Source organism: Alosa pseudoharengus, unplaced genomic scaffold (assembly GCF_046254945.1).
Source record: "Alosa pseudoharengus isolate Yale_2024_CS ecotype anadromous, Long Island Sound unplaced genomic scaffold, YU_APseudo_1.1 YU_APseudo_1.1_scf_1, whole genome shotgun sequence".
In the NCBI taxonomy this organism is placed as follows: Eukaryota; Metazoa; Chordata; class Actinopteri; order Clupeiformes; family Clupeidae; genus Alosa; species Alosa pseudoharengus.
In genome coordinates, this window is record NW_027468564.1 from 42926359 (window position 1) to 42939762 (window position 13404).

General features: G+C 40.3%; 1 protein-coding gene across 1 annotated transcript in view; it reads left to right on the forward strand.

The window, feature by feature from the left end:
* Positions 1-689: 689 nt before the first annotated feature.
* Positions 690-13404, forward strand: part of LOC143119042 (uncharacterized) — a 34792-nt gene continuing 22077 nt past the window's right edge. Inside the window, exons 1-11 of the mRNA XM_076280265.1 lie at positions 690-693; positions 784-1104; positions 5327-5671; positions 5747-6001; positions 6173-6442; positions 6986-7067; positions 7230-7281; positions 7793-7825; positions 11468-11491; positions 11666-11729; positions 12038-12358. Of these exons, the coding sequence (XP_076136380.1) occupies positions 690-693; positions 784-1104; positions 5327-5671; positions 5747-6001; positions 6173-6442; positions 6986-7067; positions 7230-7281; positions 7793-7825; positions 11468-11491; positions 11666-11729; positions 12038-12358 (1771 nt within the window). The remainder of the gene's footprint in view (positions 694-783; positions 1105-5326; positions 5672-5746; positions 6002-6172; positions 6443-6985; positions 7068-7229; positions 7282-7792; positions 7826-11467; positions 11492-11665; positions 11730-12037; positions 12359-13404) is intronic.

A 13404-nucleotide genomic window follows, 5' to 3' on the forward strand; every position in this document is an offset into this window, starting at 1 on the left:
AGCTTTACCAGGCTATTATTATTAAAATTAGGCTCGCTCGTAGCCTATTAAAGGCACGCTCGCTTATACCAATTAAAAAAACAAAACACTATCGCCAATAAATATTAAATATCCTACAGATGTGCGTGATAGGTCATGTTATCCAACTAAAATAGGGTAGCAGTTTAAACACACATTTTGAAACAGAAACAATAGCAAACACGAGCAAATGAACGGATTTAAGCTAGCCTACTGTAGCCTACCTGTGAAAACCATTGCAAGCTCGAGGAAGCCTATTTCAGGCTATCGCGCATGTGCGAATTATTGACAATTGCGTACATTACTGTACGCATTGGCGTGCACAGGTTTGCGTCCGGAATCATACGCATGGCGAGTGTGATCGGGTTGGCTTCACCTCACTGTGTGTTCACTGTGTGCTGTTTGTGTTTCACTAATTCACGGATTGGGTTAAATGCAGAGACCAAATTTCCCTCACGGGATCAAAAATAGTATATACTTATACTTCAAGTGTGTGTCAGTTTGTTGATCCAGAAAAAGCTAACTCATGAAGGTTTTGATTAACATGCAAACACACACAGGCGTCGTTTAGGTTAAATGTGGCTTCTTGTGTTTGTGTGTGCGTGTGTGCTTGTGTGTATGTGTGTGTGTGTGTGTGTGTGTGAGGGAGAGAGAGCATGTACAGTATGTGCATGGGTGAGCTAGTCAGTGAGTGATGGAGAGAGAGTGTGTGCACCCATGATGAGTGTGTGCAGTGCACCCATGATGAGTGTGTTTGTGTTTCAGGTCTTCATTCCCAACCACCCCTCACTGTGACCTACTCTCCTCAGGACACCTGTGCTCTCACAGGCTCCTCAGTGCTCCTTACCTGCCGTTACGAAATTCCACAAAGTTACTATTTTAGAGCAGGATTTTGGTATAAAAATTCATCGCGTCTACAAGCATCTGAACCTCGTACTGAGTATGACTCCTCCTCTCGTGATTGTAGAGTGAAGATAAACAATCTGATTCCTAGCGACTCTGGTGCATATGACTACAGGATTACAACACCCAGCATATATTCCACAACCTTACAAGGCAAGGATGGAGTTACTCTCAGTGTTTCAGGTAAGTACACTTTTTGCTTGGTTCATACTGTAGTTGCATTGCATGTAAATGCAATGGACTATTATCGCTGTTCTTCTTATTATTCTTCTTCCGACCAAATTCAACGTTTAATGCGACTGAAACCGCTGAACCGTCTGACCTCATTCAAAGACTCCTACAAAGCTCTTGTAACGGACAATCGTAGAATGTATTTTTCATATTTGTAAACTTTATACTTTTTAAGATATTTACGATAAAAGAGCGATAAAATCCCATAGACTTAACATTGACCGCCGTGGCGGCAACTTTTAGCATTATGACGTGACCTGCACCTGATAGCAATCAACAGCTGGTCCGCTGCAATCTTTTTATCACTGGAGCTGTGAATCTTCTGAATGTTTTGACCTGCCGTGATACTTTACTTGCTCGTAAAACTCTCCTCCAGAGGCACATTTCTCTAACTACAAACAAGGTAAGTGGTCCGATTTTTGGTATTTGACTCATTTATGTCGTCAAACATTGTTATGTAGCATTCTACTATAGGCCTAGGCTATGTATGAAATGATAGGTCACAAGTAGCCAAACTCGGTAGTTCTAACGTTAGGGGAATAGTTAACGTTAGCACTTATCCTATCCGTTGATATTTATTATGTAAGGAAAGTTATGAAACCCACCTAATCAACGTTAATAAGTCGTCACTTTAAATTGACCGGTTAGCTGTAGGTTTCGATAACGTTAGCTAACAACATTCAAACCTAACGTCGCTCCCAGCTGAGCACTGACGTTAACGTTACATTTGCTCACTAACCAGTAGCGTTTTAACTAGCGTTATACTATCTGGCTCTTGATAACCTGTGGAAAGGGACCTGATTAAAACCTTACTGTTTGGAAACGGACCATATGACCAAAGTATTGTTAAAACACACTACAGAAGTTGAGGTATAACGTTTGTGCTGTCAACATAGCTACAGAGTATGTTTACTTGGCCTAGGCTACTCATTTCTGCATTATTCTGGCCTATAAATTAAAGCTTCCCAGTTGTTGTAGGCTACATCCTAAAGTAGGCCTACATCGTAATCTGTAGAAAAAATGTGGATAACAGACCTAGCAAGCTGTAAGATATAGTGTAGTTGGTTATCAAGATGCTTAATATCAGAATGGTCCATCCTTAAGACTCAGTTTATGATTATCAACAGCAACAACACACCCTTTGCCTACAAAGTGTTCTAAGCTGTTTACTTTAAACTGTTTGGCTGTCAAATTAATAAAACACGTCAAACATGTTGCTTTGTTTGCCGTGAAATACTATAGGCTAGTATATTTAACTACCATTACAGATTTATGGTGCAACAACCTCACTTAAATATCTAAGTTGTATTGCACAATTGTACACATTCCATGTTTTTGGTATAACTCTAACTTGTTTGCTTTTGTCTTTTAGGGACCAGACCAGACCAGTGTGGTGATGACCGTGTATTACATTATGTGTGTGCCTGTCTGTGTGCACATCCTGCCAACCATACATCGCTGACATTAACACTAACATTAATTCCTAAAAAACATGTGACCATATCTCAACATATCTGCACATACCTTTGAACTATAGACGTAGATCTGAGATCTACACTGAGACATTCTGAGTATTATATTGTTGCAGGAGGACTATGCCGACAACTATATGAAGCATGCAAACATTTGAATCATGTGCTGTGACATCTGTGAAACTTAGCTGTGCTGTTAGACTTCTGTTTTTAGACCTGAGCTGTGCTGTGTGAAAATTAAGATTTTAACCTAAGTTCTGTCTAAAACTGATCATCTGAAGGGCTGAATCTTGTTCTTCAGTCTATATCACCATCAAAAGTGACCTATTTATTACAATTAACTGAGACCTCTAGCTCTTGCTGCCATTTCAGAATTACCACTGATAAATAGATATGTCTTAGGATAATATGATTGGCATTATCAAGTTCTGTATATATATACACACACACACACAACTGTGATTTTTTTTTTTTACTTCAAGCTTACATTGGTTGTTAAGTGTTCATTAGTGTATTCTGAGTATCATTCTGCTGTATTAAAACAAAGAATGTTGATCAATATTGAATTAACAATTTATTTTTACTGATTGTCATATACTCTAAGCTAACATCTAATCAAGTAAGTGGTTTTCAAGAATACTGGACACGTCTATGTAATCTGAATAATCATACTGTAAGTAATTTAATGTTATACACAGCATCTTTTTTGCATTTACATGCAATGGTAATTCCCTGGAATTGCATTTTCTAGTTTTAATTATAATTGTAAATGTTTTATACCAGAATCAAGAGAGGGTTTATTTATTTTGCACTAGTATAAAATGGGTGCTGTGGTGATGCATGCTGTGTTAGTGAGCTATTATTGCAGCCCCACCCCCTCTTCTTTTACAGAAGTAACCAGAAGGTTCAACCACAATGGTGGAAGCTAAAGACTAGGCCTACGTGTAGCTTGGAAACATGTATAAGGATGAAAGATATTCAAATCTCTAGACTCTAGACACCACGTTTTTTTGCCATTACTCCCAACCATCATGTAATATATATATATATATATATATATATATATATATACATATACAGTATATATAGCAGAGCTGGGCAATACAGTTACCCATATCGTGTGAAGCGAATACAGGGTTGGGAAACTTTTTTATTGCCTTAATAATATGCTATGCTAGACAGGGGGACATAAAACCCTGGGAAATTGGACTTTAGAACTGGCTAGCATATGGAGCTTGGTCATGTTATCTGGGAAAAGGACCCTGTGAACCTAGGGAATATCTATGGTACACTAACTTAGCCAAGACCAACAGACCCATTTTAATCTTCATTCAATGGGACGGCGGTATAATTGACAATGTACTGTACTTGAAATATAATCGACACGTATTGTAGGACACTCAAATGGATGAAGGTAAAGGTTCATGATAACACATTAACTTTGGAGTCTGAACTGATGACTGACTACAGGTCTTCTTGCCTTTCATTTAGGTTGATTATCAGAAACATTAGATAAATCAGGTTGATTCAGATGTAAGTAAGTAAGTAAGTTTAATTTATAAAGCACATTTAAACACAGCATAAACTGACCAAAGTGCTGTACAGCGGACAACTAAAGATAAAGACTACGACAGATAATACAGAAAAACACATTGAGCCAATAGTCATAAGAACATAAAACATAAATATAAGGAAAACTTCAATATCAGGGCACACATCACAGACATACATAGGATGAGCAGAAGTACAGGGTTAGGGAACAAGGAAGGCCATGGAGTAAAGATGGGTTTTTAGCCTGGATTTGAAGGCAGAAATGGAGGGAGCAGATCTAATATCCAGGGGGAGCTGGTTCCACAGACGTGGAGCAGCAACTGCAAAGGCTCCATGACCCCTCTGTTTGAGCCGTGAGCGAGGCACATGCAGAAGCCCTTTGTCTGAGGATCTCGGGGACCTTTGAGCTGAGTAGGGCTGTACAAGGTTGGTGATGTAGGTTGGGGCCTGCCCATTAAGTGCCTTAAAAACAAATAATAATACTTGAAACTGAATCCTAAAAACAACTGGGAGCCAGTACAAGGAGGCCAGAATGGGTCAGTTAGAAGACGAGCAGCTGCATTTTGGACCAGCTGCAAACTGGGGGGCCTGGGGGAGGCCAAGGTAGAGGGATTTGCAATAATCCAGCTGTGATGTAATAATGCATGGATAACTTTCTCAAGGTCATTGTGAGATAGGAAAGATTTGAGGCGGGAGATTGTTCTGAGCTGATACATTTTTTGACAACAGAGCTAATCTGTTTGTCAAAGCAGAGTTCGGTGTCGAGGATGACGCCCAGGTTTCTGGCATAGGGTTTGATAAATAGGGTGAGGTGACCTAAATTTTGCACTACAGTGCATCTTGCCTTGGGAGGACCAAAAATGATGACTTCTGTCTTGTCGCTATTTAGCTGGAGGAAGTTGTTAGCCAACCAAATTCTAATGTCTTCAAGACAGACCAGGAGAGATTGTATGGAGTCCCTAGATTTTAGAGGCAAGTACAGCTGTGAGTCATCTGCATAGAGGTGGAAAGAGATGTTATGCTTTCTTATAATGTCACCCAATGGGAGCATATACAGGCTGAAGAGCATAGGACCCAAGATGTAATTGTGTGTGAGTATGAGAGTAAAAAGTTTAGTTGAATGATGTAATGTATCCTATCTTCCGATTTAGATGCTCCACGTAAGGACTGTTGGGGAGTGTTCTACTCGTCCACCAGCTTCTGTGTCTTGAGGAGCTCAACGGTGGACATTCCCTGCACATACGGATTTCCCAGAGACCAGACAGTCACCAATTCATTCTGGTACAGAGAAGATAAGAAGCGTCAGGAGCATATAGACCTGCGTCTGGAGGAAGACTACGAGGGCAGAGTGGAACATCTCAGTACTAAGGAGCATAACTGCACTCTGAGAATCAGATATGTGAGAGAAAGTGATTCAGGACAATATCGATTCAGATACTTCACAAACAAAACAGGAGGGGCCTTCTCTGGTGATGTGGTGACAATCTCAGTCACAGGTAAGTAACTTAGAATATAACATAACTTATAATAAATAATACAGTTTAAGAGCATAACCCCTGCCATTTTTGCAGATCTGCAGGTGTCAATGACTGCTGGTACAGTTATCGAGGGAAGCAATGTGACACTGACCTGTAATACACCCAGCTGCAACCTTAAGGCCGACACCACCTTCATCTGGTACAAGAACACACAGCCTACCAGATACAGAGCCATCAACAACACCCTCCACCTAAGCCCAGTCAACAGTGAGGATGCAGGCAGCTACTCCTGTGCTGTTAGAGGACATGAACAACATCGATCACCTGAGGCTGCTTTACATGTCAGATGTATGTGAGAGAGCAGCTACTGGATATTAACTTGTCAATTAAATTTAACTGATGAATGTCAACAACAACGGTTAAACTGATCATGCGTGACAAAGAATTAACAGCCTTTGAAATGGATCAAACAGACAAAGAAAAAAGTCTAAATGTTATTGTCTGTCTTTGTGTTGGCAGATGCACCACAGAACACTGCTGTGTTTGTGGATCACCATGGTGAAATAGTGGCGGGTGAGTCGGTGAATCTGACCTGCCGGAGTGATGCCAATCCACCGGTACACACCTACACCTGGTACAGGAAGACGGGAACTCAAACCTCACTGCTAGGAGGAGGCCAGAGTTACATCATCGCTAACATCAGCTACGAGACCAGTGGACTCTACTACTGTGTTGCACAGAATAGTGTTGGTGAACAGCACTCAGCTGCTGTGTCAGTGCCAATAGCAGGTAAGATCACCTTTTGTCAGATTATTCAATCATAGTGTGTCTGAGTCAATTGTGCACTCTTATGACACATTATTGTTTTCTACCTGTTTGGAGTCCTAAGTAAACGTGCTACTATTAGTGTAAAAGCAAGTGGGTACCGATTACAGAACTGTATGGTTTCAAGACATGTACATGCAAGCAACTGATCATTCACACGTGTTAGCGTACTCCCTTTCCCACAACAGAATACCACATTGGCATTGCGGTACCTTATGTTCCCTGTGACCCTGAGGGCAAAGACAACTAAAATGATATCATGCTGAATCAGCAAAGGGAAAGGGAGAAAACTTAGAGTGATGGCAACCTGGTGCCCAAACAGGGACATGAGCCCTACTCTCAGAGTAAACACCATATAGTACAGAACTAATAGCATGCTCACTAGCTCTCTTGCCTCATATTCCAAGGGTTCATGATCCAAGCCCACTACTTTGACTAATACTACTGTTAAGCTATAAGAGTAATTTTATTTGTCACTATTGTGAAACATTGTGATTCTGTTTATAGGGCAAGGCTGGGCTAAGTATGTAGCCATTAGGATCCTTATTGTAGTAGCTCTCCTGCTGCTCCCATACCTTCTGTGTCTGAGGTGAGAAAACATTTTCCTCTAAATTACTTTTTTTGTGTGTAAAGAACAGTCATTATGGAACTAATACAATAATGTGGTAAAGATATACCGTAATATGGTATGATATGTTTTGTTGATTTCCCATGATAACTGACCCTAAGTCTTTCTCCTCCACAACTGCAGGTGTAAATCTAGCGCTCCCCAAAAAACAGGCAGCACAACGATTTCACAACAGGTGAGCAAACTGACTGTGCTAAAGACAAACTATCAAACAAACTAATCAATGACGGCCCAAACGATAGATTCAGTCCAGACTGCATTGTCCTTATTATTATTCTTAATGCAGCACTATATGTTTTGGTTCAAAACTAGCAAGCTGCTTAAAAGACATGTAGAACCTGCAAACACCTAGAGCCTTATTAGTGCTGCTTCAAACTTGTGAACATGCTGACATACAGTATATTCAGTAAAGTTTTCTTTCAGGTGTGAAGTGAGTAGCCTACATCCCAGAACACATAACTGCACAGTGCATATGCTGGATGGGACACAGATAGATAGAGGAGCGACTGCCAGGATGATTCTAGGTAGCCTAGTTTCACCAGACCAGTTCAACTTATGTAATCTCAGATGAGAAAACAGGCTGAAACAGAAACAGGCTGGTAGAGCCAGACTAAATTCTAGGAGCTAGACATTTGTTTTTTAAATTTTTGGAATAACTGATTCCTCAACTTCCTTTTTTCATCCAGGAGGCAGACTCAAGCCCAGTGTACGACAACATAGTGACCTCTGACCCCTTATGAAGACTGAATGCAGATGCAGACGCTTGTATTGCTATTTCCCAGTGGTGTAGTCTAGGTTTCTGCAGTGGGTATACTGGTGATATTGAGTAGGCAACCTGTAGAGCGCAGGGTGAGGGGTGGCAAAGTGCTGCCTTGTTGGACAAGAGTGCATTTTATCTTTGAACTGAATTATTAAAGGGTTTCATATTGAAGCATATACTATTGTAACCTATACCAATGCCATGTATGAACTGCAGGGCCGTAGTCACCATAGACATTGAGGGGGACGTGTCCCCCCCAATATTCAAATATGACCAAAATGTCCCCCCCAATATACGGACATAGAAAAATAATGAAAAAATAAAGCGCTATACTAGGCCTACAGGAAACCAATACGCATCTGAAATGTAATCAAACGTAAATAACGCACAAATTAGTGACCTATGGTTCCACAGTAGCCTACACCCCTGAGTGGTTTGTCCTGGTGATTTTCATTTTTTCGTTAGTGGCGTGCGCAATCAAAAGCTTCCATTTACTGCACCCTACTGCGGTGAGGTAGGGCTGACAACAATATCGCAAAAGCTACCGGTACAATTTTCACAAAACTTCTTGGAAAGGTGTAGCACAGGCTAAGGAAATCCCATACATGTTTGGAGCCGATCAGACTTAAAGGGAACATTTTCCATATTGTAGCCTATTCTCGCAATGATAGTGAAAGTGAAACGTTTTTTTTTTAAATGATGAATTTGTGCAAGCCTGTGTCATTTCTTTCACGTCTTTCAACATAAATAATGCATTCATATGCTAGTAGTAATGCCAGAAATTACCGTTTATAGGCCTCTTGCATATTATTTAGATGCGCACTCAATCGCGCATCCATGCAGGCAAAACGTGATCAAATGTGGCGACGGCACACAAGTTGGAAAAAACGTTTACAATACGTGATAGCCTACAGTTAATGAGTTAAGGGGCCTGTCTTAGTAGCCTATTCCTGAATCCTGTCCCTTTCAAACTACGTTAAAATTGTGTGATTAGCCGCCAGCATAATAAAATCTAAATTAAAAGACAAAATCTTATTAGGCTCCGTATGAGTCTAAGCCTTAGTTAAAAAAAATCTTCAGGTGTAAGTAATAAGTCAAAGAACCACATTCTGTGTAATATAGAGGTTATCATAAAATACTCTAGTTTGTAATTTCTTTTAAAGTATACATTTTGAACACAAATGGAGTCACGGGTCCAGGGATGGATTACTGAATGGGCTTAATGGGCCCAAGAGCTCAGGGGGCCCTGAAGCCCAAGTTGCTTCTTATGCACCCTTCTCTTTTCACAAAACTCACCAGAGGGGGGGGGGGGGGGCATCTGTGTCCAGGGGTTCATAATCCATCCATGCCATGCCTATGTCCGTCAAAGGTTTGAAATAACCTAATTGACTGACCTAACTAACGACTTGTTTGTGATTTTTAATAATATTTTTGCATGGTAGGAAATGTATTAAAATTCTGTTTGTGGGTCCCTCAGACCCCGCCACAGATTTGGTCCCCCCCAATGTTGACATCATGACTACGGCCTTGATGAACTGTAATGCAAACTTATGAGAAACGGTGAACAACTTCATAAGAATTAGACCTGAATTCATGATGAATCCTGTGTGTAGATTGAATTCAAGATGCATGCCATTATATCTGCCTTTTCTTTCTTTTTATGTTATTTCCTATCCATTGTATCCAACACTCTGTTACATGACTTGGACTTGACTCTGAACTCTGTGGGAGAGGCACCCTTTTTGTGGGCAATGTTTGTAACTTGTGGATTTTTAGTAGCCCATGATTTGTTAGGGGATGTGTTTTCCTCCTTTAAAAGGCACATTCTCCCATAGTCTGGGGCTTCAACTTCTACTTGGTCTTTACTTCAATTTCATTTATCTGCTTTACAATCACCCCTTTTATCCCCCTCCAACATGTTCCTGATTCTTCTCATACTTTTCTTTACTCTTTCATTTCGCCTCACGTCATCCTCGTCGGGCCACCTGCTAAATGCTATCCACAGAGTCCCAGCGCACCTGCTCAAGAGCAGCCATCCCAAACCACTGGGTCCAGGAGAAGACAGCGAGGCCAAGGAGCCTCACAAGATCGGGCAGCGTGACTAAATACTTTCTATCCCTTCTTTTCATTTATACCTCTTTCTCCAATGCTGTGTTTTTAGTACTCAGATCATTCAGGTTAGATTAATGTGCCTCTTGCTTTTTATCATGTAATCAATATATCATCATATAAAAGTTTCACTTTATTCTAACCTTTTTCTCTGGTGTTCTTATTCCCATTTCTATGGGACAGGTGTGATTCTGTGTTAGAAAGCTAATGTTTGGTTGTGGTGATTCTGCAGATCATCACAATGAAACCAATGCTTGTGCCAACTCTATACTATATTCCATGTTCCAGATAACCTCTGGGACCAAAACCATCCGCACGTTAGCCATACTGACAGGGCCTAGGCATAAACAAAATACCTCTGAACTCGTGCAACCCTGATCAACTTCCAATGGGGAGACCTGCCTAAAATAGCCAACTTATGGTTATATATGACAAATAAGTAAGACGTGCGGCTTCACCTTTATATCGGGTCCTTTTAGTGTTAAAATCACTGACACATGAAAATACTCAAACCCAACTTTTCCACCTTTGCATTGTAATGTAACAACACGTAAGGGTGCACCTTTGTTAAATTAGGCCCTTGCACACTTCCTTATTCACAAACACTGTTTGGCTGAGCTTCTCAGTTTCCCTGAGATTCAGTGAGCGGATTCACCTGGCCTGGTGGTCATGAGATATCATGTGATGAAGAAGGAAACAAATTCAAATTGTAGCTAATGACTAACAAGGGCATACTTACTGAAAGTATAGTATAATGCTGCAGCAGTAGACATTATGAGCTAACACAAACCCTTAGCCAAGAAACACTCAGTTGCTTAAAACAACATCAAATTAGTTGAACTGACATTCAGCATCACAGGAACAGAGCCATGTATCTCAGATTGGATCTTTTGCATTTACATCATTAGTGGCAGCTTGCCCTGCATCCACAAGAGGTAAGTTCAGCCCAGGATTGTGAGCCTATTAGCTGGTTTGATTAGCTTTGTGCTCAATGAGCATCAAACAAGCTAATTGGTTAACGGAAATAACACCATGCCAATCTCTAGGTATGGGGAAGGGTATGTGATGATGTGGGGCTATTTTAATTCCGAAGGCCATGAAATAAAAATCTGCCTGCCTCTAAGGGAATTTAGGGTTGCCAATACTTATGAACCCTGTATTTTAAGGAAGCACATTTATTTATTTATGATACATTATTCATTTACAAAGAAAATTGGTGTCCTTAAAGGTTGGATATTTCCTCATTTTTTACTTAAGGCATTAAGATATAATTTCCAAAAGATGATTTTATATTCCCCTTTTTACTCAACTTTAGCATGGGTGCCAGTCCAGCACTTTTGACCATCACTGTATATCTGTATCTCTGTGTGTGTGTGAGTGAGTGAGTGAGCGACAGTGAAACGAGGAAGTAGAAATTACCTCAGCAGAACACTAATAAACCTCCATTTTCTTTCAGAGCCGCATTCTCAGTTCCTCTTAAGTTCCACAGTAGTCACAAAACGAAGTATCAACTGGGGTAAGTAACAACGCAAACATTCTTATTTCAATTGATATGAATAGACAAGCGAAAAACGTATCGCCGAGTTGAGATGATGATGATGATGATTATAGTGATGATGATGTATGAATGAAACTGTGAGCCTATTAGCTAGTGAAAAGGCTCCTCTAAAATGCATGACCATCTTGGCAGGTTTACATTATGCCCAAGAAAATGCATGGAATCAGATGCATCATGTTGCTGTTACGCACTCTTGGTATGTACAGTACATTATATTGTATATTGATATTTTGCTTGGGATTGCTTTACCATCTTATGTTTGTTCAAGTGTGCGTCAGTTTGTTGATCCAGAAAAAGCTAACTCATGAAGGTTTTGATTAACATGCAAAAACACACAGGCGTCGTTTAGGTTAAATGTGGCTTCTTGTGTGTGTGTGCGTGTGTGTGTGTGGTTGTGTGTGTGTGTGTGTGTGTGTGAGAGAGAGAGAGAGAGTGAGCATGTACAGTATGTGCATGGGTGAGCTAGTCAGTGAGTGATGGAGAGAGAGTGTGTTTGTGTTTCAGGTCTTCATGCCCAACCACCCCTCACTGTGACCTACTCTCCTCAGAACATCTGTGCTCTCACAGGCTCCTCAATGCACCTTACCTGCAGTTACACACTTCCACAAAACTACTATTTTAAAGAAGGATTTTGGTATAAAAATTCATCGCATCTACAAGCATCTGAACCTCGTATTGAGTATGACTCCTCCTCTCGTGATTGTAGAGTGAAGATAAACAATCTGATTCCTAGCGACTCTGGTGTATATGACTACAGAATTACAACAACCGACACGTATTCCACAACCTTACAAGGCAAGGATGGAGTTACTCTCAGTGTTTCAGGTAAGTAGCTACACTTTTTGCTTGGTTCATAGTTTTAATTATAATTGTAAATGTTTTATACCAAGAGATATCAAGAGAGGGTTTATTTATTTTGCACTAGTATAAAATGGGTGCTGTGGTGATGCATGCTGTGCTAGTGAGCTATTATTGCAGCCCAACCCCCTCTTCTTTTGCAGAAGTAACCAGAAGGTTCAACCACAATGGTGGAAGCTAAAGACTAGGCCTACTTGTAGCTTGAAAACATGTATAAGGATGAAAGATATTGAAATCTCTAGACTCTAGACACCCCGTTTTTTGCTGTCACTCCAACCATGTAATATATACATATATATATATATATATATATATATAGCAGAGCTGGGCAATACAAACACAGTTACCCATATCGTGTGAAGCGAATACAGGGTTGGGAAACTTTTTTATTGCCTGAATAATATGCTATGCTAGACAGGGGGAGACATAAAACCCTGGGAAATTGGACTATAGAACTGGCTAGCATATGGAGCTTGGTCATGTTATCTGGGAATAGGACCCTGTGAACCTAGGGAATATCTATGGTACACTAACTTAGCCAAGACCAACAGACCCATTTTAATCTTCATTCATTGGGACGGTGGTAGTGTAGTGGCTATAAGGAGCTGGGCTAGCATGCAGCATGCAGTAGCCTGAATAGTTGTAGGTTCAATACCCTGTTGTGCCTTGAAATATAATTGACAATGTACTGTACTGTACTTGAAATATAATCGACACGTATTGTAGGACACTCAAATGGATGAAGGTAAAGGTTCATGATAACACATTAACTTTGGAGTCTGAACTGATGACTGACTACAGGGCTTTTTGCCTTTCATTTAGGTTGATTGTCAGTATCAGAAACATTAGATAAATCAGGTTGATTCAGATGTAAGTAAGTAAGTTTAATTTATAAAGCACATTTAAACACAGCATAAACTGACCAAAGTGCTGTACAGCGGACAACTAAAGATAAAGACTAAGACAGATAATACAGAAAAAACGCATTGAGCCAATATAGTCATAAGAACATA